The sequence below is a fragment of the Schistocerca gregaria genome, chromosome 4 (genome assembly GCF_023897955.1).
Source record: "Schistocerca gregaria isolate iqSchGreg1 chromosome 4, iqSchGreg1.2, whole genome shotgun sequence".
NCBI classification, from domain to species: Eukaryota; Metazoa; Arthropoda; class Insecta; order Orthoptera; family Acrididae; genus Schistocerca; species Schistocerca gregaria.
The window spans coordinates 561,982,587-562,007,060 of NC_064923.1; the positions used below are offsets into that span (position 1 = coordinate 561,982,587).

The window sequence follows — 24,474 nt, forward strand, 5'->3', positions numbered from 1 at the left end:
TTTCAAATCACGAGTTGCATTGGCACAGAATAGCAATGTGGGACAGTGTTTCATTGGATTGTGATCTAGCAATGCATTCTCCTCTGCTGCCATAAAGGTATGCTTCAGCTTCTTTTTCCAGAATAAACCGATCTCCTCACAATTAAAAACCTGTTGCGGCAGATAACCTCAGAATCTTCAAGCATCTTGAAGTTGTTGATGAAGTTCTCTGCTGACTTTGTGTCAGAGCTGGCTGCTTTGCTGCACCTCACAGAGCTGTGAATGCCGTTTCTTCTCTTAAACTTCTTGAACCACCTACGGCTTTCCTTAAACACTTCTTCAGCCACTGATGATCTTGGCAGCTTCTTAACGATGTTGGTGAAAATCATTCTTGCCTTCTCACCAATGAAGTTCTCATTAGTAATATCACTTTGCAATTGCTTTTCATTTATCCATTTAAGAACAACCTTTCGACATTGTCCAGAATACAAAATGGTTGTTTAGATACTCTTGCCACTTCCTTCAAAGCATCTATCTCCTTAACCTTGTCCTTATTCATGAGGATAGTGCAAATAGTTGATATAGACCGATTGTATGTGCATGCCAAATCAGCATCGCGATTTTCAGTGATTTTGCATTTCATTTCTAAGGTCATTCTCTTTCCTTTATGGCCACCTTCTTGCTGCTTCATATTCAGAGACATTTCTACAAATGTTATTGAAATTTGCACACAAAAAACCCTATGTGAACACAAGTTTAGAAAAATTTGTGAAGACAAGCTCCATTAAGAAGCAGGAGGAGAACTAAAGCCAGACTGCAGTACGTACTAAAGACTTTGTTCATACTCCACTGCCGACAGTGAAAGGTGTTCGTCTTGTTGAATGTTTCCATGGCCACGCACGAATGGTTGGTGATGTCACACTAAATTGTCGTAACTTGTTATGCGAAACATTGCTCGTTAAGCAAGTCTTTTTTTTCCAAATTGTTGTGATTGTTATGCAAATTGTGTGTTATGGGACGTGCTCGTCAAGTGAGGTTCCACTGCATTTCTTTCATCTTTGGTTTCTAAACCTTGAACCTTACTATCAAATGTTTGTGTCACTCATCTTTTCAATAGTCATTGAACACTTAACCAAATGAACTTTTAAGTCTTACTGTGTTTCTTGCTGTTGCAATGTTTGATCTTGGACTGTCAGTTAATATATTTACATTTGGCTGGCTCCCCGTTGTGTAGTTGTCTACAAATGTCATGATGGTATACTAAGTTTCACATTGGCAGAAGTCAATTTCATTACAGCTTCAGATCGCTTGATTCTATCTACTTAACTTACTTATTGGGTAGTTTCCAGTGAAGCAACGACACTGATAATCTCTCTCTCTCTCTCTCTCTCTCTCTCTCTCTCTCTCTCTCTCTCACTCTGGTGGTGTTTTTTTGTTTACACCACTGCATCTTAAAAAATCCACTTTTTTATATCTTTTCTCATAAATACTTCACAAATCATCTAATTATTTTTGTCTCTTGTGCTATGAATCACTCATACATGGTGCCACCTTTCACACTTTAAGAACTGTTTGTACATAGTTCACGGTCACTCCCATAATTTAAAAATTGTCATTTGTTCTTTTCACTGTGCCTCACCCTGTGGCAACATCTGTAAGCTTACTAATCTGGTGTAATCCTCAGGTGTCTCTTGGTCTTCCATTGTTGATTGTCCTCCTGATATTAATGGATTTGATGAGCATTTGTTAAATAAAGTGCACTGCACTATATCAGTTGATTTTGCGTCTGTTCATATTTATTTACACAATGTGTTTCCTTAATGATCATCAGGTTTGTAATAGGCAGGATTCTAAATACTCTTACCATGTCAGTAAGTTATACCACTTAGCACCATATCACAAATTTCTTTCATGGCAGACTAAAGACACTAATGTAGATTATTCGGGCACAGACTGTATGATTTGAGAGCTCGATACAAAGTGCTTATATTAATGACTGCTAACGTGAACTAAGTAACTATATTTTAGGTGATCCTCACAGATTAGGTAACATAGTTATTATACTATGTGGAGACTTGATAAAATTTAGATTGCTCACGAGTTCAATGCTAGACCCTGACTGCTTGTAGTGTTATGTGGTATGCCTATTTATAGACACACACAATACAAGAATCACTTAATGGTAAAATACACTCTAGACACTTTACACAAAAAGGGGAAAGTTAAAAGAGATACAGTCACAATAGATAGTGGTATAATTTTGTTTAACTGATAGCTATATCGTTAGGAAATTGTCAAAGTATACGTAATGTTTTATGGAAGAGTAATGTTAACAAAAAGAGGACTCTGAAAATTTATCAGTGAAATTGTTGTTGTTGTTGTTGTTTTTGTTGTGGTCTTCATTCCTGAGACTGATTTGGTGCAGCTCTCCATGCTACTCTATCCTGTGCAAGCTTCTTTATCTCCCAGTACCTACTGCAACCTACATCCTTCTAAATCTGTTTAGTGTATTCATCTCTTGGTTTCCCTCTATGATTTTTACGCTCCACGCTGCCCTCCAATACTAAATTGGTGATCCCTTGATGCCTCAGAATATGCCCCACCAGTCGATCCCTTCTCCTAGTCAAGTTGTGCCACAAATTTCTCTTATTTCCAGTTCTACTCGATACCTCCTCATTAGTTATGTGATCTACCCGTCTAATCTTCAGCATTCTTCTGTTACACCACATTTCGAAAGCTTCTATTCACTTCTTGTCTAAACTATTTATCGTTCACGTTTCACTTCCATACATGGCTACATTCCATACAAATACTTTCAGAAACAACTTCCTGACACTTAAATCTATACTCGATGTTAGCAAATTTCTCTTCTTCAGAAATGCTTTCCTTGCCATTGACAGTCTATATTTTATATCCTCTCTACTTCGACCATCATCAGTTATTTTGCTCCATAAATAGTAAAATTCATTTACTACTTTAAGCCTCTCATTTCCTAATCTAATTCTCGCAGTATGACCTGATTTAATTTGACTACATTCCATCATCCTCGTTTTGCTTCTGTTAATGTTCATCTTATATCCTCCTTTCAAGAGATTGTCCATTCCATTGAGCTGCTCTTCCTGGCCATTTTGAACAACCTCCCATCTGATGTCACTGAACTTGCAATAGTAACAAACTGAACACATTAGCATATGTTACATTCTTCTTATATCAAAAGAAATGTAATGCATTACATAATATTCCATTAGTGTTTCATATTTAATTTCTTTTTTTTCATTACTGTAGATAATATTTGATAATGAGTAAGCTTTTGTAAGGAACAGAGTAGTTTGATGCATTTTGGGAGCAGTAGTAAATGATCTCACTGGGGAGGGGGGCAGGATGTAGTAGGGAAGACTCTGGGGAGATCACTGAGACCTTTTCCTGGAACCACAATATCTGCAGCAGGAATGGATTAATAGATGAGCAAGAAAGGAAGATAGTTGGGTCAAGCTAGCAGAGAGCTGGTGAGGATGAGGGAAAGTGTTAGTGAAGGCGGTGTTGGCAACTGGGAGTTGCTAGGAGGTCTAACAGGAGCAGAACATGGTCTGACAGTTTTGTTGTGGCTACCAGCAACAGGTTTCAGCTGCCATAGTCCAGGAGAGAGAATCCTGAAGGTGGTAGGATATGTGCAGCAGACTTTGCCTGTGATTAAGAATGTTGGTAATAACACTAATGTTAGGAAGAAGAGAATAATGTAGGTAAGTAGCAGTCATGGCAGAGGTGTAGGTCATCAATTACAGGAGAATTTTACAGAATTTTAATATAAATTACAGGAGAAGTTAGGGGAGGAGCATCAGGTCACCAGCATTTTTAGGCTGAGTGTTGGGCTGGATCAGGTGGTGGCAGTTTTTTGCTCTTTGTGTAAAGATTTCACAAATGAGTGAGTGGGGTGGGGAACAGTTTGGCTAGAGACAGGACATACAACATAGGTTATGACCTGAGTAAGAGAGCTTCCCTAACTGATGGCACCATTGTAAGCCAAACAGAGCTGTTTCAGCAGAATTATCAGCATCATCTTGGCAGTGCTCCAAGGCATGTCAGTGAAGAGCTGGAGTTGACACTGAAAACTGCTGACGGGCACACATTGTGCTGTTGCCAGAGGGGAAAATCGGGAGATAGAGGTACACTACACATGTTCTGCACCTGAAATTTTGAAAAGGAAGGTTGGTATAGTTGATTAGTGAGAGTATAGTGAGTGAGTGTGAGACTACACATTGTGAAATACTTGTTATGACATGTAGGAGAAGTATGCCTGTTTTAGGATAAAGCATGACAATAGGCTCCCCTATCTTAAAAGTATCTCAACCAGTTTTTATCTCAACTAGCTTAGAGACTTCTGCACTATGTATGTGGGAAATAGAATGTGTACCACACATAAGTGCACAAGCATCATGGAAATTTTCTCAGAATTATCTATCATTCATCGAAATGTGCAGTCGGTTATAAATAAAGTATACCAGCTTGAAGTTGGATTACAGTCATGGAGCAGTATGGTAGTGTGCGTTACAGAGTACTGGTGTAGAGATAATGAATTACCGCATGTAGTGTTATCATCAGATGAATGTGTAAGTCGCTACTGTGGGTCTGCCTTAAAGGAGAGTGGATCATATATCTATTCAGGGATGCCATATATTTTAAAGCTAGACAAGCTCAGCTACAATTAGCATAGATAAACATTTTGAATTGTCAGACACTGAAGTAACAACACTAGATGCATATAAAAAGTCAATCATTCATGTGTTTACATTCAACTGCTGATAATGTGGTGGCTTATTTCAACAAATTAATTGAAGTCCTGAAGAGAGTTTCAGACCCCAGAACAAACATTATAATAAAAGTAGACATGAATGTTAACTCGATTGTTGAGGGTGAAATTATTAATAACTTCTTAAACATTTTGAGCTCTTTTGTTATGGTGCAGATGGTAAATAGTGCTAAGAGGGTTTCAAAAAGTTTTAATTTATTTATGGACCACATACTTAAGGATAATATTGTAAAGTATTTATAAGAGATCTTGGCATTTCAGATCATTACTGATAGTTGATAAAGCTAAAGACAGTCTTAGTGAAACCGGCAAAACTGCAGGCCTGCAAAAGGATTGTCTCAATACTTTTTCTTGGGCACTGACAAATCAAACCAGGGATGAAATGTATGTAGATGCTAAGTGCTCTATATTCTCCACATTGTTTACATTAATTTTTGAGGAGACACTTCCAAAAGTAGCAAATTCTACTGCAGTAGCTAAGGAAAATAAAGGATGACCCAAAAGTCCATTAACATTTGAAAATTCATTATTGTCTGGAATAATGGAAGTACAGAGGTAAAAACTGGCACTCATGTGGAATGACATGGAGTTTTACTGAAAGTAAAAAAGTGCACAAAATGACCACCAGATGGCACTTCATGTGGTACAAAATCAATAATTAACAAAACAAACACTTGACATGTCGGCCGTCATTCATCAACAATACCTGTGGTCAAGAGACAATGTTTTGAACAGCACTGTACAGCATATCTGTAGGTATGGTGAGAAATTGCCATTAGGTGTTGTCTTTTAGCATCTGTAATGAGGACTGACGATCACAGTAGACATCCAACTTCAGGGAACCCCACAACCAATAATCACAGTTTTACCTTCCCGGAAGTTTTAATCAGGTAGGCTAGGGATGATCTGATTCCCTCTCTTAATTAGAGCTCGTTTTACATGTGATTCTCATGTTCAATTTGAGCTCCGTCATTGATTTTCCTACTCGGATAACAAAGAACAGCAGTACATTGATAGATAACTTTTTTATAGACCAAGATAAGTTTAAGGACATAAATGCTTATCCTGTTGAGAATGGTCTTTCAGATCATAGTGCACAGCTTGTTACAGTACATGACATAGCTCCATGCAGTATAATAAATCAGACTTTCAAAGCAGTGCGTTCAATTAACAATATAAATATTGCAAACTTTAGGGAAAGCCTACAGCAGCTAGACTGGGATGAAGTGTATAAGGAACCCGATGCAAACTTGAAATATAACTTATTTCACAATACATTTTTAAGGGTATTTGAAAATTGTTTTCCCAAGAAAATAGTTAAACATAATTCCAAGAAAACATATAAAAAACCTTGGCTAACTAAAGGAATAAGAATATCTTGCAACCGCAAAAGAGAACTGTATCTAACAGCAAGATGGAGTACTGACCCCGAAATTGTTCAATATTATAAAAACTATTGTGCGGTACTAAGAAAAGTTATTAAAAAGTCCAGAAGCATGTGTATCATGTCTGAGATCAGTAACTCTGATAATAAAATTAAAGCAATTTGGAATATTATTGAAAGGGAAACAGGGCAACCAAGAGCACAGGAAGACTTTAGTGCAATAAAATTGAATGACAAGTGCACTAACAAACAATCAGAAATTGAAAATATTTTGAATAATCATTTTTTAAATGTTGTGGAGAAAATAGGATCTAGATCTTCACTAGAAGAGGCAAGGCTATTAATAGAAGAGGCCATACCTGCACAGTTTGAAACAGCTGTAATTCCACCAACCTCTCCCTCTGAAATCAGTAAAATAATAAACTCACTGAAAAGTAAAAGCTCTTACGGAATTGATGGCATTTCCAGCAAAGTACTTAAAGCTTGTTCCCCACAGATAAGTAGAATTCTCAGCCACGTATGTAATAGCTCTTTGGAGCAGGGTGTTTTCCCTGATAGACTGAAATATGCCATTGTAAAACCATTGCATAAAAAGGGGGATATGTCGGATGTCAACAACTACCGCCCAATCTCTCTTCTGACAGCTCTATCAAAAATTTTTGAGAAAGTAATGTATTCAAGAGTAGCCTCCCATATTTGTAAAAATAAAGTACTAACAAAATGTCAGTTTGGTTTTCAGAAAGGCTTTTCAACAGAAAATGCTATATATGCTTTCACTGATCAAATATTAAATGCTCTGAATAACCGGACATCACCCATTGGTATTTTTTGTGATCTCTCAAAGGCCTTTGATTGTGTAAATCATGGAATTCTTTTAGATAAGCTAAATCATTATGGTTTGAGTGGGGCAGTGCACAAATGGTTTAATTCATACTTAACTGGAAGAATGCAGAAAGTTGAAATAAGTGGTTCGTGTAATGTTAAAACAGCTGATTCCTCAAACTGGGGTGCTATCAAGCACGGGGTCCCACAGGGTTCGGTCTTAGGTCCTTTACTGTTCTTGATATACATTAATGACTTACCATTCCACATTGATGAAGATGCAAAGTTAGTTCTTTTTGCTGATGATACAAGTATAGTAATAACATCCAAAAACCAAGAACTAAGTGATGTAATTGTAAATGATGTTTTTCACAAAATTATTAAGTGGTTCTCAGCAAACGGACTCTCTTTAAATTTTGATAAAACACAGTATATACAGTTCCGTACAGTAAATGGCAAAACTCCAGTAATAAATATAGAATTTGAACAGAAGTCTGTAGCTAAGGTAGAATTTTCAAAATTTTTAGGTGTGTCCATTGATGAGAGGTTAAACTGGAAGCAACACACTGATGGTCTGCTGAAACGTCTGAGTTCAGCTACGTATGCTATTAGGGTTATTGCAAATTTTGGTGATAAGAATCTCAGTAAATTAGCTTACTATGCCTACTTTCATTCACTGCTTTCGTATGGCATCATATTCTGGGGTAATTCATCGTTGAGTAGAAAAGTATTCATTGCACAAAAACGTGTAATCAGAATAATTGCTGGAGCCCACCCACGGTCATCCTGCAGACATCTATTTAAGGATCTAGGGATCCTCACAGTAACCTCACAGTATATATATTCCCTTATGAAATTTGTTGATAATAATCCAACCCAATTCAAAAGTAATAGCAGTGTGCATACCTATAACACCAGGAGAAAGGATGATCTTCACTATGCAGGGTTAAATCTGACTTTGGCACAGAAAGGGGTAAATTATGCTGCCACAAAAGTCTTTGGGCACCTACCAAACAGCATCAAAAGCCTGACAGATAGCCAACTAACATTTAAAAATAAATTAAAAGAATTTCTAGATGACAACTCCTTCTACTCATTGGCTGAATTTTTAGATATAAAGTAAGTAAAAAAAAAAAAAAAAAAAAAAAAAAAAAAAAAAAAAAAAACTTAATCATTAGTGTCATGCAATATTTTGTGTAATGTAATTTATTGAACAGACATCTTTTATTAACCTGACACGTTCCACATCATTACGAAGTGTCGTATTCATGATCTATGGAACAAGTATTAATCTAATCTAATCTAATCTAATCTGTGGCATCACTAACATGTTGCTGTCCAGTGCCATGTGTTGGCCAGTTTTTGCACTTTTTTTTTTGGTTTCAGTAAAACCCTATATCATTTCATGCATGCCTGTCAATTTTTACCTCTCTGTCTACATTATTCTGTGCATTAGTGCCATTTTCAAGTTTTAATAGACCTTTGGGTCACGCTGGTATTAGAAAATCCTCACTGACATTTGAATTTCTCAGTTCTTTGCAAAATCACTGTGCTAATCCACAGTTCCTTGAGTACCATCACAGGTATAAAAAAGATATACAGGAGGGTACTGCCTGCTTGCTAAAAAGTAGTAATAATAATTGGTTTCTTGAGAAATGAAAATAAAACTCAGCAGATAATCTTCAATCTAAGAGACAAGCCACTATCTGATGACCCTAGTTCTGTTAAATTCCTTGGAGTTTATTTAGACGAAAAGTTATCCTGTGGCCAACATGTAAACTATATTAGTAGTAAGCTATCTAGAGTAATTTATTGATTAAGACAACTCAGAAATTGTGTGCCTGAAACATAAGTCAGAGCATCTTATTTTGCATTTTTGCAAAGTATAATATCCTATGGCATTATCTTGTGAGGTAATTGTAGTTATATACATGACATCCTATTATTGCAGAAGAAAGCCATTAGAATAATTACGAATTCTTCACATAGGGCTCACTGCAAATCCTTATTTACTGAACAAAAAATCACGACAGTAATAAACCTCTATACATACAATGTCTTATTCTATACGAAGAAGAACCTACAAGACGTGAAATGTAGAGAAAATGTACATCATTACAATACAAGAAGCATCAAACACATGTACACGCCTCACCACAGTTTATCAAAGTCAATAAGTACCTATGAGGTCACAGGGCTCAAACTATTTAATATGCTGCCCCAAGCTATACTGGATCTTCCTGATCATACATTCAAAGAAAGGCTGCATGAATGGTTAATTGCCCACCCATTCTATGACATCAATGAATTCTTCAACTGTAAATGTAGTAATCCAATAGATGACCCACTGTACATTTACTGTAATATAAGCTAAAGTATTTCAGTAGTCAATAATTTATCACACTGTATTGTAAATTGTATCTTCATTTGACATTGTCAATTGCTGTAATGGCCTAAAGACAGTAAAATCTATATTATTTTTACTATTTCTTTCCCTTCTCAGACGTTATGTCTGGTTAAAAATGGAAAGTGACGTGGACCTTGATCAAGCGTGACTTCCTTGTAACTGTACGGTATATGTTACAGTGCATTTAGGAACTTTTGGGTAATTGAACATGTATCAATAATTACAGATTTCTGTAGTTGTATATATACGTTCGGATGTAGCTGTATTGCGTTGATGTACTGGTGGATATTGTGTGGTATGACTCCTGCAGTTGATAGCATAATTGGTATAATGTCAACTTTGTCCTGATGCCACATGTCCTTGACTTCCTCAGCCAGTTGGATGTATTTTTCAATTTTTTCCCCTGTTTTCTTCTGTGTATTTGTTGTAATGGGTATGGATATTTTGATAATTGTGTTAATTTCTTCTTTTCTTCTTTTTATTGGTGAGTATGATGTCAGGTTTGTTATATGGTGTTGTTTTATCTCTTACAATGGTTCTGTTCCAGTACAATTTGTATTCATCATTCTCCAGTACCTTTTGTGGTGCATACTTGTATGTGGGAACGTGTTGTTTTATTAGTTTATGTTGTATGGAAAGTTATTGATGTATTATTTTTGCTACATTGTCATGTCTTCTGGTGTATTCTGTATTTGCTAGTATTGTACAGCCGCTTGTGATGTGATCTGTTTGTATTTGTTGTTTGCAAAGTCTGCATTTATCTGTTGTGGCATTGGGATCTTTAATAATATCCTTGCTGTAATATCTGCTGTGTATTGTTTGATCCTGTATTGCAATCATGAATCCTTCCATCTCACTATATATTGCCTTTTCTTAGCCATGTGTTGGCTGCGTCGTGATCGATGTGTGGCTGTGTTAGATGATACGGGTGCTTGCCATGTAGTGTTTTCTTTTTCCAATTTACTTTCTTCATATCTGTTGATGTTATGTGATCTAAAGGGTTGTAGAAGTGGTTATGAAATTGCAATGGTGTAGCCGATGTATTTATATGAGTGATTGCTTTCTGTATTTTGCTAGTTTCTGCTCGTTCTATAAAGATTTTTTTTAATTTGCCAACCTGTCCATAATGTAGTAAAAACAAAGATTCCAAGACTTACCAAGCGGGAAAGCCCCGGTAGACAAGCACAATAAAATAACACACAAACACACACACACAAAATTACGAGCTTTCGCAACCGGCGGTTGCTTTGTCAGGAAAGAGGGAAGGAGAAGGAAAGATGAAAGGATATGGGTTTTAACGGAGAAGGTAAGGAACCATTCCAATCCCGGGAGCGGAAAGACTTACCTTAGGGGGAAAAAAGGATAGGTGTATATACTATACACACACACACACACACACACACACACACACACACACACACACACACACACACATCCATCCATACATATACAGACACAAGCAGACATATTTAAAGGCAAAGAGTTTGAGCAGAGATGTCAGTCGAGGCGGAAGTACAGAGGCAAAGATAATGTTGAATGACAGGTGAGGAATGAGTGGCGGCAACTTGAAATTAGCGGAAATTGAAGCCTGGTGGATAACGAGAAGAGAGGATGTATTGAAGGGCAAGTTCCCATCTCCGGAGTTCGGATAGGTTGGTGTTAGTGGGAAGTATCCAGATAACCCGGACGGTGCAACACTGTGCCAAGATGTGCTGGCCGTGCACCAAGGCATGTTTAGCCACAGGGTGATCCTTATTACCAACAAACACTGTCTGCCTGTGTCCATTCATGCGAATGGACAGTTTGTTGCTGGTCATTCCCACATAGAAAGCGTCACAGTGTAGGGAGGTCAGTTGGTAAATCACGTGGGTGCTTTCACACATGGTTCTGCCTTTGATCGTGTACACCTTCCGGGTTACAGGACTGGAGTAGGTGGTGGTGGGAGGGTGCATAGGACAGGTTTTACACCAAAGGTGTAGGGTTGGAGCCAGAGGGTAGGGACGGTGGTTTGGGGATTTCATAGGGATGAACCAAGAGGTTACGAAGGTTAGGTGGACGGAACTGTTCCAGGCAGGGTTCAATTTGGATAGTGTCTTGGGGAGTTGGATCATTAGGAGTGGGATCAGGATTATTTTTCTTCGTGGCAAAGTGATATTTCCAGCAGAGACTACGAGTGTAGGACAGTAAATCTTTGACAAGGGCAGTTTGGTTGAATCTGGGAGTGGGGCTGAAGGTGAGGCCTTTGGATAGGACAGAGGTTTCGGATTGGGAGAGAGGTTTGGAGGAAAGGTTAACTACTGAATTGGGGTGTTGTGGTTCCAGATTGTGTTGACTAGAATTTGGAGGTGTTGGGGTGAGTGGAGCTGGAAGTGGGAGATTGAGTAGATGGGAGAGACTGGGTCTGTGTGCAATGAGAGGAGGTTGAGGTTTGTTGGAAAGGTTGTGGAGGGTGAGTGAGTTGCCTTCCTAAAATTCACAAACCCAAACATCCCGGCCACCCCATTGTAGCTTGTTACCAAGCCCCCACAGAACGTATCTCTGCCTACGTAGATCAACACCTTCAACCCATTACATGCAGTCTCCCATCCTTCATCAAAGACAGCAACCACTTTCTCAAACGCCTGGAATCCTTACCCAGTCTGTTACCCCCGGAAACCATCCTTGCAACCATTGCTGCCACTTCCCTATACACAAGTATCCCGCATGTCCAGGGCCTCGCTGCAATGGAGCACTTCCTTTCACGCCGATCACCTGCCACCCTACCTAAAACCTCTTTCCTCATCACCTTAGCCAGCTTCATCCTGACCCACAACTTCTTCACTTTTGAAGGCCAGACATACCAACAATTAAAGGGAACAGCCATGGGTACCAGGATGGCCCCCTTGTACGCCAACTTATTCATGGGTCGCTTAGAGGAAGCCTTCTTGGTTACCCAGGCCTGCCAACCCAAAGTTTGGTACAGATTTATTGATGACACCTTCATGATCTGGACTCACACTGAAGAAGAACTCCAGAATTTCCTCTCCAACCTCAACTCCTTTGGTTCCATCAGATTCACCTGGTCCTACTCCAAATCCCATGCCACTTTCCTTGACGTTGACCTCCATCTGTCCAATGGCCAGCTTCACACATCCGTCCACATCAAACCCACCAACAAGCAACAGTACCTCCGTTATGACAGCTGCCACACATTCCATATCAAACGGTCCCTTCCCTACAGCCTAGGTCTTAGTGGCAAACGAATCTGCTCCAGTCCTGAATCCCTGAACCATTACACCAACAACCTGAAAACAGCTTTCGCATCCCGCAACTACCCTCCCGACCTGGTACAGAAGCAAATAACCAGAGCCACTTCCTCATCCACTCAAACCCAGAACCTCCCACAGAAGAACCCCAAAAGTGCCCCACTTGTGACAGGATACTTCCCGGGACTGGATCAGGCTCTGAATGTGGCTCTCCAGCAGGGATACGACTTCCTAAAATCCTGCCCCGAAATGAGATCCATCCTTCATGAAATCCTCCCCACTCCACCAAGAGTGTCTTTCCGCCGTCCACCTAACCTTCGTAACCTCTTGGTTCATCCCTATGAAATCCCCAAACCACCTTCCCTACCCTCTGACTCCTACCCTTGTAACTGCCCCCGGTATAAAACCTGTACCATGCACCCTCCCACCACCACCTACTCCAGTCCTGTAACCCGTAAGGTGTACACGAACAAAGGCAGAGCCACATGTGAAAGCACCCACGTGATTTACCAACTGACCTGCCTACACTGTGAAGCTTTCTATGTGGGAATGACCAGCAACAAACTGTCCATTTGCATGAATGGACACAGGCAGACAGTGTTTGTTGGTAATGAGGATCACCCTGTGGCTAAACATGCCTTGGTGCACGGCCAGCACATCTTGGCACAGTGTTACACCGTCCGAGTTATCTGGATACTTCCCACTAACACCAACCTGTCAGAACTCCGGAGATGGGAACTTGCCCTTCAGTATATCCTCTCTTCTCAATATCTACCAGGCCTCAACCTCCGCTAATTTCAAGTTGCCGCCGCTCTTACCTCACCTGTCTTTCAACAACTTCTTTGCCTATGTACTTCCGCCTCGACTGACATCTCTGCCCAAAGTCGTTGCCTTTACAAATGTCTGCTTGTGTCTGTGCATGTGCGGATGGATATGTGTGTGTGTGAGTGTGTGTGTGTGTGTGTGTGTGTGTGTGTGTGTGTGTGTGTGTGCGCGCGAGTGTACACCTGTCCTTTTTTCCCCCTAAGGTAAGTCTTTCCGCTCCCGGGATTGGAACGACTCCATACCCTCTCCCTTAAAACCCACATCCATTCATCTTTCCCTCTCCTTCCCTCTTTCCTGAAGAAGCAACCGTTGGTTGCGAAAGCTAGAAGTTTGTGTGTATGTTTGTGTTTGTTTGTGTGTCTATCGACCTGCCAGCGCTTTTGTTTGGTAAGTCACACATCTTTGTTTTTACATATGTTAAATAATTTAGTTAGATGTGAATGTTTTGAGGTGAACTTCTTTAGCCAGAAATTTTCTATTTTATCTTTTCCAGGGGCTTTCCAATTGTGCATAGAATTAATTGCTCGCGTGACTTCATGTTGCAAAATTATCAATTCAGGCATTTGTAGTATCATCTTGTATGTGTCTGTTTCTGCTTGTATCCACCGTGCATGTCTGTTATGTTGTACCGGGTTTGACCATATGTTGCTCCAGAAGTGTTCCATATCTGTTATGCTTGGTGGATTGTCTATTTTAATGTATGTGTTGTATTGTCTGGTAAAATTTATTTGGGTGTGTGTTGAATGTTTGGTTTTGTTTCCTTCTGTTTTCACTTTTTTCGTATCTTCTGAGTCGTTTGGCCAATGCTTGTAATTTATGCTTCTTTTCATCTAATTGCTCTATTGCTTCTTGTTGTGAGGTTTTACCTAACCTTTTTTATTTTTTGTCTGATATTTCATTTCTTATAAATTGTGTTAGCTGTTCGATGTCTTTTCTCAGTTTTTCTATTCTGATCTGTAGCCTGTGTTGCCATGCTGGTTTTGTGGATTTCTTCTGTATGTTGGTTGGTTCTGATCTCTGCCTAGTGTGTATATTTAGTGTAGTGAGTGCTCCTATATAAACCAGTAGTTGTAACTCTTCCATAGTTGTATTTTCTCTTATTTTGTTGTGTGTGATTGTGTTGATAGTTGTTATTGTTGTTTCGATTTGTGGGTTATTTGGTGGTCTATGCAAGAATGGTCTAATATCTGTATTTGTGTCTTTGTATTCTATATATGTCAGCTGAAATTTTTCTTCTATATCTAACATGTGTGTCACTTCGTGTTCTAATTGTGCTTGTTCTGGTGGCTGTCTTAAGATTTCGTTTTCCTCTGATTGTTTAATTGATGCGTGTTGTTCTTTGTTTGTTTGCTCTGGGCTGTTTGAGTCCATTGCTGTATTTTCTTCTTCTTCTTCTGATCGCACATTATTTTGGTCTAGTATTTGTTGTACTTCTTGTTTGATGTTTTTCTAATTCTGACTGGGGTATCCTGTTATTTTTTATTATTACACGGATCTGATCAGTTAGTCGATGTTCTGTTAAAATTTTAATTCTGGGTATCTGGTAATAAATGTTGTGTATACTTGTGATCTGTATCCACTTGTGCTGGTTCCTAAGTTTGTTGCTTGTTAATAGCAGAACATGAGGTGTCGGTTACTTCATCTGACCATCTCATCCTCTGTCTTTGTTTTCCTTCTAGGATGGTTGCAGGAAGCATATCCTGCAAAACACCTCTATTTGGATTTAAATCATTTTCCATGTGGCTAGCAGTGTCGTTACCATTGTGGACGGGCGTAGGGTTCAAGCATAATCCCCAACCATGACAGCGCTTGTCCGAGGCTTCATTAGTTCTGTCCTGAACCAACTAATCACACTAAAAGGGGGGTTAGCCCTATTAGTGGTTTGTTCTTTTCGTCGCCTTTTATGACTGGCAGAACATACTGCAGGCCTGTTCTTTTCCCGGGCCTCCATGGGGTTATTATTATTATTATTATTATTATTATTACAATGTAGAAAATGAAAGCAGAATCACATGGGATGTTATAAAACAAGAAACTGGAAGAGGAAGACACACTTATAACAATATACAAATCTGAGATGGGAATAAAGTAATAGGATGTCCTCAGCAATTAGTTAATTTTGTTAATGATCATTTTTTATTTATGATATTGTGGAAAAGCTGCAGCAAAATCTTCCTAAAACGCATGCAGCACCCGCAACAACTTACACCACAATCATAGTGATGATGTTCCCAACAACAGAGTTTGGAGTTAGGAATTCAGTACAACAATTAAAAAATAAAAAGTCAGAGGGTGTAGATGAAGTTCCTGTCTCTATTCTGAGTGCGTGCGTAGATAGCACACAAGCCCAATTAACAAACACAATAAATGAATCCTTTAGTTCAGGTCTTTTTTCCAGGATACCTAAGGGATGCATAAGTGCTGCCCTTCTAACGAAAGGTAATATCGAAAGCACTGAAAACTGTAGGCCATTTTCACTGCTGCCTTCATTCTCAAAAATAATAAAGCAGTCATGAAAGAGAGACTGATAAAGCTCTTGGTAGATATGATTGTGTTACAGACATTGTTTTAGACTTGTCCATGGCTTTTGACACTGTTAATAATAAAATACTATTGAGCAAGTTAGGAGCACTAGGTACAAGAGGCACAGAAAATGAGTGGTTTCAATTTTAATTTAAAAACAGGTCACAAGATCACAGGATGCAGCAAATCCTGGTTGTCAGCATAATCCACATCTGTAATAAACTGCCTCTCCACTAATGAGAACATGATCAATTTTGTTCAATCTTGGCATAACTTAAGGTGACATTCCAAGCCTGCAAGAAAGTTGTACCAATTGTTCTTTAGTGATGTGTACAGCTTCATAAAGTTCTCCTCCAGAATGCTTCATGTGTTAGGGACTTCCCCTACAAGCTTTCATGTTCCACCTTCATGTTTTATATCATCATCTACACATGATTAGGTTACTGTTTCATCCTTTTTTCTCTCTCAGAGATCATCACAGTACTTCGTACATGTACAAACTGTTGTTTGCCTGGCTACATGCTCTACCCACCCACATTTCAATTTAATTGTAGTCATTATTAAGTCTTCCACCATGGTCTGTTCCCTGACTCATTGGTTTGTTTTTCTATATTTCCTACTAAGCCCCATTCTTCATCTCTCATTGTTCACTGAACATCCCTCAGTATTTTAATGGTTTAGTACTGAAAATCCATGTGACACTGCTGTGAGTCGACAGTACTAGCATTGATTACAAGCATTCCTTTTCAGACACTTGAGAAACTCAGATTTGAAAACTGTTTAATTTATTAGAAGCAGCCACACCAATTTTACTCTTGTATTTATTTTTTCCAGTTCATCCATTCATTCTTGTAAACTATCTTCAATACAAACAATGTAATTTTACTGTTTAATTACACTATTTTCTGTTCACTGTATAGATTATATGTTACTTTAGTATTAGTGCAATCAATTTTCAGTCATATTTCCAGACATGTTAGTGCAAGTGAATATAAATATTTAAACAAAACTTTATTTTAACATAAAACAAAATAGCATCACATATGAATATGAACAAAAGTGCTAACATAAAGTACATTGCATGAAATGCTGAATTAGAAAATTAATGTAAATTGCTAACCAATAAATGTTGTATTCTGCAGGGGAAATCATATAGAACTGAGATTTTTGTACACGTTTAATTTTTGTGATTTGCCTGCTGTACCTGCACATTTCACTAATACTTAGAACATGTCAAATTAATTGTATTTTATGTACTTATTTTATTTATTTGCAAATTTTGTAATTCTGCTTCTACTACCTGCTGTTGTTGTACTTTCAAGAGTAACACTAATTCTGTTGCTGTGTGGCAGTACTGCTATAATTTTGTCAATTTTCTTTCTGATTTCTCTGTTTTAGACCTCATCCCTTTCTCCAACAATAATAGTGCTGATAACAGCATTTCACTGGATGATGTGGAAATGGAAGAACAGTTCAGTGACACCGATAAATCTCCCTGACTGAATTTCTTTGAAATTGTAAAATATCTCTCCTTACCTGCAGCTATCAACTCTCAGAGTTGTAAATTTTAGTTGTATGTCTTGTAAGTCTGTATCATCCTTATCTTATGCCTTATGTACACAATGTGTCTGTCCCAAGAGTCATCAGGCTCACTTTCTGTTGTATTTTGGCTTATATTTTCAATTTTGTTTTTGCAATGTATAGTGGAGCCAGCTCTAACAAATACTGCTTATCACAAAACTTTCACTTGAAGCCTGTTGTCTATGGAAAGTATCAGTTTGTTTCCCATTACCATTAAAATGATTTCTAAAGCAAATTTTTATGTGCTATGTTTTTTTAAGTGGTACCAACTTAGTCTAGTGCAATATTCATGTTATCAATATGTATCAACAGGAACAGTAATATTCTAAGAATTGCCAGTACTCCAGCCTTGATTAACATTCTGCCATGCTCCGCGCTGCCTGCTCGTGCCATGCAGCATCAACACTTTAGTTGCTGTTGGAGTACTATTTATTATTTTTGTTTTACTCTCCCCGTTATGAAATATGTTGGAGTACTATTTTTTTTTTGTTTACTCTCCCTGTTATGAAATATTGTAAAAATGAATATCACACTAAACTAATTTGGGATTGGTATGTCAAGTAAGCAGTAAAACTCTGCCTTAAAATAATTTTGCTTGTAACGAGAAACAAACAAATGCTTTCTACTGAGAATGGACGTCACGTGAAATGTGTGATGTGCAGTATTTGTTTGTGCTGACTCCTTCTACACATTGCAAAGACCTCCCAAAATACCAGAGAAAATGCGCTTAATGACACTTGTACCTGTATATACCTGTGTGTGTTTGTACATAGAACCATATTTGTTTGTGAAAGGAAAATTTTGATTTTTGTTTTGATTTTTACTACAGTTCATGCAAACTGGACACACATATGTACAAGAGGGGAAATCAAGGGATGGAAAGAGTATTTCGGTACAACGGATGAGCAGTGAGACTAGAGGCAGTACTGTCATACATAGGAAAGTGTAAGAAGGGTTTATTTTACAAGTATATCCATATGAAATATACTATTCAGTCATAAGCAAACAGCAGCTCGGCTATTAAGAAGACATTTAAAAATCTTTTGAATAATTAAAGATACAGTTGTTCATACAAGTAATACGTTTCATCTTTTGATTTAATACTATGGATCATTCTCTGTCACTATTGCCACATGTAAGAACACATTTAGAAAATGCTCCAGGCTATGTTTATTCAACCTTTGCAACCATGTCTGTTTCATATCGACTGATGGTGTCAGTTGATTTACTTTCATGTTTACCTGTGGAAACAGCATTGCTTCTATCACTGTGACTATCACTATTCAAATCTGTATCACTTCCCACATATATGATCATCACCAGTGGTTAGTCTGATAATCATTCACTTGAAATGTACTGCTCTTCAGTTTTCTTTATGCTGTCACAGTGTGTCTTCCATTCTTATTTTGTTGTGAAAGAATTTGTTCATTTATAAGTTTTAGTAATAAGTCTATTCAGATGCCACGTTAAGCTCAGAAACACTGTTTTTGATACTTGCTCATATCAGCACTATAGGATTTAATTCTGGCTGATACAGAAAAAGTTGTAATATGGCATGACTATGTTTGATTAAAATACTGTTTGTTTTATAAGTGTCCTGGCCTGGTTTGTTCATTTGGATCACTGAAAATAACTGTGGTCTCAGCATGTTCTTGTGAAAAAGAATTATCTTCTTTGTTAACCAGGAAATCATTTTCAGCACACACTATAATGAGTTGTCACTCCACCTGTACAACAAATGTCAACATATGTCACATCCGTAAAGACAATTGGACGACACTCACATCTATGCTCTCTGATACTTTTTAAGTAAGTTATCTGTTATTACCTGATACGACTTTATTCTGCTTGTACACGAATCTTAGAATTCAAAGAATTTTATGAAGTGTGCTTATACTTCCTCTGGTATTTATTGAACTCTCTCTAATTTTGTATGCCTTTTCTTTAAATTAGGTCTCCTTTCTTTGTAATTTAGAAATTATTTGCCATGTGGTGACAAACATGTTCATTAAAATTGCCTAAACTGATCCTCCAAGATATTTTTGGCATTTATGTATGAGTGTTGGAAATGTTGAGAATTCATCTGCGTGGACTCTTTCCAGTTCTCTCTTGGTTTGCCAGATGGAAGTAAATGAAACACCAGTTGCTTCATCCACTCATTTCAGTGTGGATTATAGTCCCAGTGGAGCATGTAACACAGCTTCTTTGTTCATAAACTGGTACACATATTCAACCACTTTGCATGTTTGACTGTGAAGAATTTTTCCATGACTTGCTTTGTACTAGTGGCATCTTCAACTTTGAATGTGCTCTCCCAGAGTATTTCCAACTGTCACTCCACCTGACATGATAGCAGTACATCTGATTGTGGTGATCGACTGAGATGGCCAACTGCACATCTTGTTTACAGTGTAAAGTTCTGTTTGCATGAACTGTATGTATGAATATATTTTTTGTATTATTTACTGAAGGTATGGCCACTTCAGTATATATTCTGTGATATATGTTAGAGGCTGCAAACCTTGTAATGTGTGTATATGTCAATTATTGTAAATGTTACTTCAAAGAAACTCTAAATGGACCAATATGTGAATCCACAGTCAAGGCATAAAATTACTAGTCACTTTGTGGAAAGTGTATTTCAGTATATATATTTCTTTTGTTACTTCATGTGAATAAATTATATTGAAATAGAATATTGTTTTAATATAATGTACAGAGGACTTATAGTTAAATATCACTTTTACGAAGTATAAAAAACTGTGATGTTCATACTCCTAATAATTACTTATCTAAAGCTATTTTGGTACACTGTTAATTTGTAGAAGTGTTATATTTTTGTGTATAATTCAAGAAAAAAGTTTGCTCAACTTAACATTTATTTATGAGGACCATCTAATGTGTTTTTTTGATAGTATTATGATTAATGAAGTATATAAAGGTAGTAAAATCTGCATTTGTATTGCATAAAAACCTTTAATTGAAATGGTTCATGACACTATCAAAACAGTGAAAACAAATTGTAGAGTTCACAATTCAGTTTTTGGTCTTTTTTATGTTTGTCAGATAAACTTCCAAAGACAAGCATTTCCTGTTCAACCATTGTTCAAGTGAAGATGGCCAAAAGCTGAAATTTCAGTGATAAAGCTGAACTCTCAGTGGTATCCCTTCAGTTCAGTTACTCCATAAATAATTATTATCAGAAACTATAAGATTCTTCATTTTCATTATAGTTTGTATTGAAACAGAGAGGCTTCTTTATGTAAGAGCTTTGTTTATTTTGAACTCTGCTTACATCTATAAGAGCTACACATGCTCACAACAAGAGCCCAACCCATGTAGCATTTCTTTTTGCACAATATCATGTTGAATGTTTATTTTGACAAAGATAGGATATATTTCATGACTTGATTTGCCATTTTCTGCTTGGTGATCAGCTTTGGTTAAATTGCTGCTGGATGTAACATTCCAATTCCTGCCTTGGACAGCAAACTGCCGTGCTGTATCCTGGAAGAAACTCAAACAGCATCAAAACAAACAAATATTATCGAACTAAAAATTAAAATTATAACTTGATTCATTGTAATCAGCTTACTCATTTATACATAGTATGTGATCTGTCACTCCCTGCGGGGTTAACACCAAGTTAAAATACATATAAATTTAGCCCCTCACATATGCTGCACCTTCCACTTTCGATTGCATTAGTTATATTCAGTTTGTTTACTTGAGTCACTGGCCCTTTTTCAGAAAATTTGTACAGTTGCCACACCAGGTAAGTATATAACCACCAAGATTTTTATTGAACAAATTTAAAAAAGTTGCTAGTTAATTCAATAGCCACGTATGATTTACTACAACAACTTGATGATACTGCAACATCTACTGACTATCCATGATTATTGTCAACAAAGTAACAAGTATGATACATGACAAAAATCTTTGCATTTAGTAATTAATAGTAACTACAAAGAAAAGATGCAACTTAATTCATCAAATGAATTACTTATGCATGTTTCTGTAATTTATTTCTCTATCTACTATTGTTGTGGAAAGAAGACTTTGGTCCATGAAGGTATCACTGGAATGGAATCTTGAATAATGGTAACCTTTTGAAACTTAATAGAAATCACTCTCCATTTAATTCAGTCTACAGAAAGAATACACTATCATCTAATGTAGCCTGCTACCTTGTAACTGCTATAAGTAAAGAGCTTAACATGAATCTCCTCTCTACACTCTACACTTGACACTTGTGTGTAGCTTCTCTGTGCTACTAGTCAAAAATAGGCAATTTTGTAATTTAGAAGTTTGTGAACTGAGGTTTTGTATTTCAGTTACCTGAATTCTTGTTTTTATCATGAGTTCTTCTTTTAAGTGCAAAACAACTTATTTTTTGTGTTAAACAAATACCTGAAGTGGCAATCTGTAGGACTGATTTTTGTGGCTTTTAAGAAGTGAAAATTTGTACAATAAATTGTGTTAAATGATTTAGTTCTTTTCTTAAGTGTTCAATTTATGTTGCAACATGTGATCGGTGTTAATGTTGCCATAGTATACTCAGTCAGGAAGCTGTGTGTGAAGATTGTGGGTTGTAGCTTCATTGGTATGATTGCTGTAGGAAATTGATTGGGAACTCGGTGAGGCTCTCCCATGGAACTTTAGGCTCTGAAAAAAGACAAGAGAATTGCTGAACAGGAAGCAAAGATTTGTGCATTTCAGGCTGAGTTAACACTGTGTGAAATTTGAACTAGATAGTTCCAAGGGAAAAAAAATATTGAGGAAACTGGGCAAAGATAACAAATAATGTATGAAAGGGATAGCTCTTCTACTTCTTCAACTACATTTAAAATTCCACTAATGAATAAGTTGACATTTTACCTAAAGTAGAAGCGGAAGAGCCTCATCCAGCTGTAGGTCACAGTTGGGTATAGCAGATTTTTTTCAAAGAATCGAGGTATGCTTTGGTAACAAAAGAGGCTGGAAAGAAAATAGTCTTGCTGCTAGTTAGTATCCATGGCAGGGGTGAAAGGTGGATGGCACAGAACAAATTAGGATCAGGGCATAAATGTTGTAAAGCTTAGCCTTAGCCATGTGACAGAGGACTTACGGAAGGTGTGTAAGGATTTTGATAAAGAAGATCAATTGATGATAGTAAGTGGACCAAGAAACAGGCTGACTATAGGCAGGAACTGCAGCATTGGGGTTAACGTGTATGGAATAGGAGTAGCAACTGCAGACACAAGTTTGGGTTTTTGGAGGTCCTGCAGAACCGTGACCAGCCCGGGGTCGGTTGTACTGTGAGCCAAGTGAACTCCAAGTTGAGCAGACTGCTGCTGACTGAAATGAAATCTCTTATGAGTGCAGTGTCTCTTGCTGCAACTGGGAGATGGGTATGCACCAGAGACATAGCTTTCACCTCAATAAGGGAGAGAGAGGTAAGTTTCTTGCAGAAAATGTGTGTGTGTGTGTGTGTGTGTGTGTGTGTGTGTGTGTGTGTGTTTAGGGGGAGGGGTGTCTGTCATTCAAAGCAAGATACCTGTGATTAGTGATGTCAAGAGAGTATCATTTTTAGTTTAAAGTCAGAATTCATTCATTTGTTATGAAAGAAGTTACATTAACAGAAACCTCATAAAATGCTTAAGAATACATGAAAAAGTAAGGTTAGTTGATCTCATCCGAGTATTAGTTGATTGAGTAATATAATACAAGAGCTTCTTGTCTGTCTGGGAGATTTGGAGTACCGTGAAGAAATAAACAAATTGCCTGAACACCACATAATCTCATGGTTAGAGGGTCTAAATATAACACATTATAATCTTGCGTCTTACGCATTTAGAACTAACATAGAAAAAAGAGGCATTGTTGCATATATACAGAACAAAGGTCAAAACCATCGAAACAATTAAATTTCTTAGAGTTTAGCACATAGAAGTAGTGTATATAGATATTCATGGGGAAATAGTGAATTGTTTATGAGGAATCTGGATTCCATATTATGCTGTCTGAGCAACAACCAGTCAATAGACTGTAGTGATTTCAAGGTAAATTTTCTAACATTCTGATAGGAAACATATCTGGGAACCTTATTTGACTCCTACAGTTTGATCTCTGCAATTAACTTTCCAACCCAGGTGCATAAATACAGTATAACTCAAGCTGATAATGTGTACCTTGGTGAAGCTCAAAGCAAGAAAAGAATGCTGTACCAGTAACAAACGCTCTCTTTTATCATAATCCACAGTTAGTTAGGATAATGAAGATAGTACCTTATAGCATATATTTGTAACATTGCTGGGAATGTGAGTGAATATAATCGTTTAAAACTGCTAAATAATGATGTTCACTTGGAAATGTCATTGAGCAGTCTCACCAAAAATGAATAATAAAAAAAGATTCCTGTACCAGATACACAACTCACTGTGCTTTTACTGAAAATGTAGACTAAAACTAATAAGAATGAAAATGTCAACAAAGTTCTTGAGTGATGTAAACAGAGCAGTAGACTTTAATACTCAACTTTTAGATCTTCATATCTGCTTTCCAGTGCTGATGTTCTGTAGTCCATAATATGTTGCTGTAAGAAATAGTAGCAACCATGCCACAGTGTGAAAATGATCAGTGAAAGTTCAGGAGTTGCAATGAATTATTTTATTACGGCATAGATGGCATGCAACAATGAACATTTGGCGTTACAAACTGACTACATCTTGACTCTCCAAAAACTGGCGGCAATCTGTGTAATGGCAATGCCATTGCACATCTATTTATACTTTTAGTAACAATCAGTAGTACTGTTTAAGATACAAATTTACAAAATTACAATAGAAAATTAATAATACAGAGAGAAACTGTGAACAGCATAATTTAGGTACATTATTTTCTGATGTGTATCTGTAGG

At 37.4% G+C, this 24,474-nt stretch overlaps 1 protein-coding gene across 8 annotated transcripts in view; it reads left to right on the forward strand.

The window, feature by feature from the left end:
• Positions 1-22,063, forward strand: part of LOC126267949 (transcriptional protein SWT1) — a 275,635-nt gene extending 253,572 nt beyond the window's left edge. For 7 of the 8 annotated variants that reach the window (XM_049973281.1, XM_049973275.1, XM_049973278.1 and 4 more), the window contains one exon: positions 17,391-22,063. In XM_049973281.1, coding sequence (XP_049829238.1) covers positions 17,391-17,491 — 101 coding nt within the window. In that variant the 3' untranslated portion in view covers positions 17,492-22,063. The remainder of the gene's footprint in view (positions 1-17,390) is intronic. The other variant, XR_007549053.1, reaches the window with a different exon arrangement.
• Positions 22,064-24,474: the final 2,411 nt, after the last annotated feature.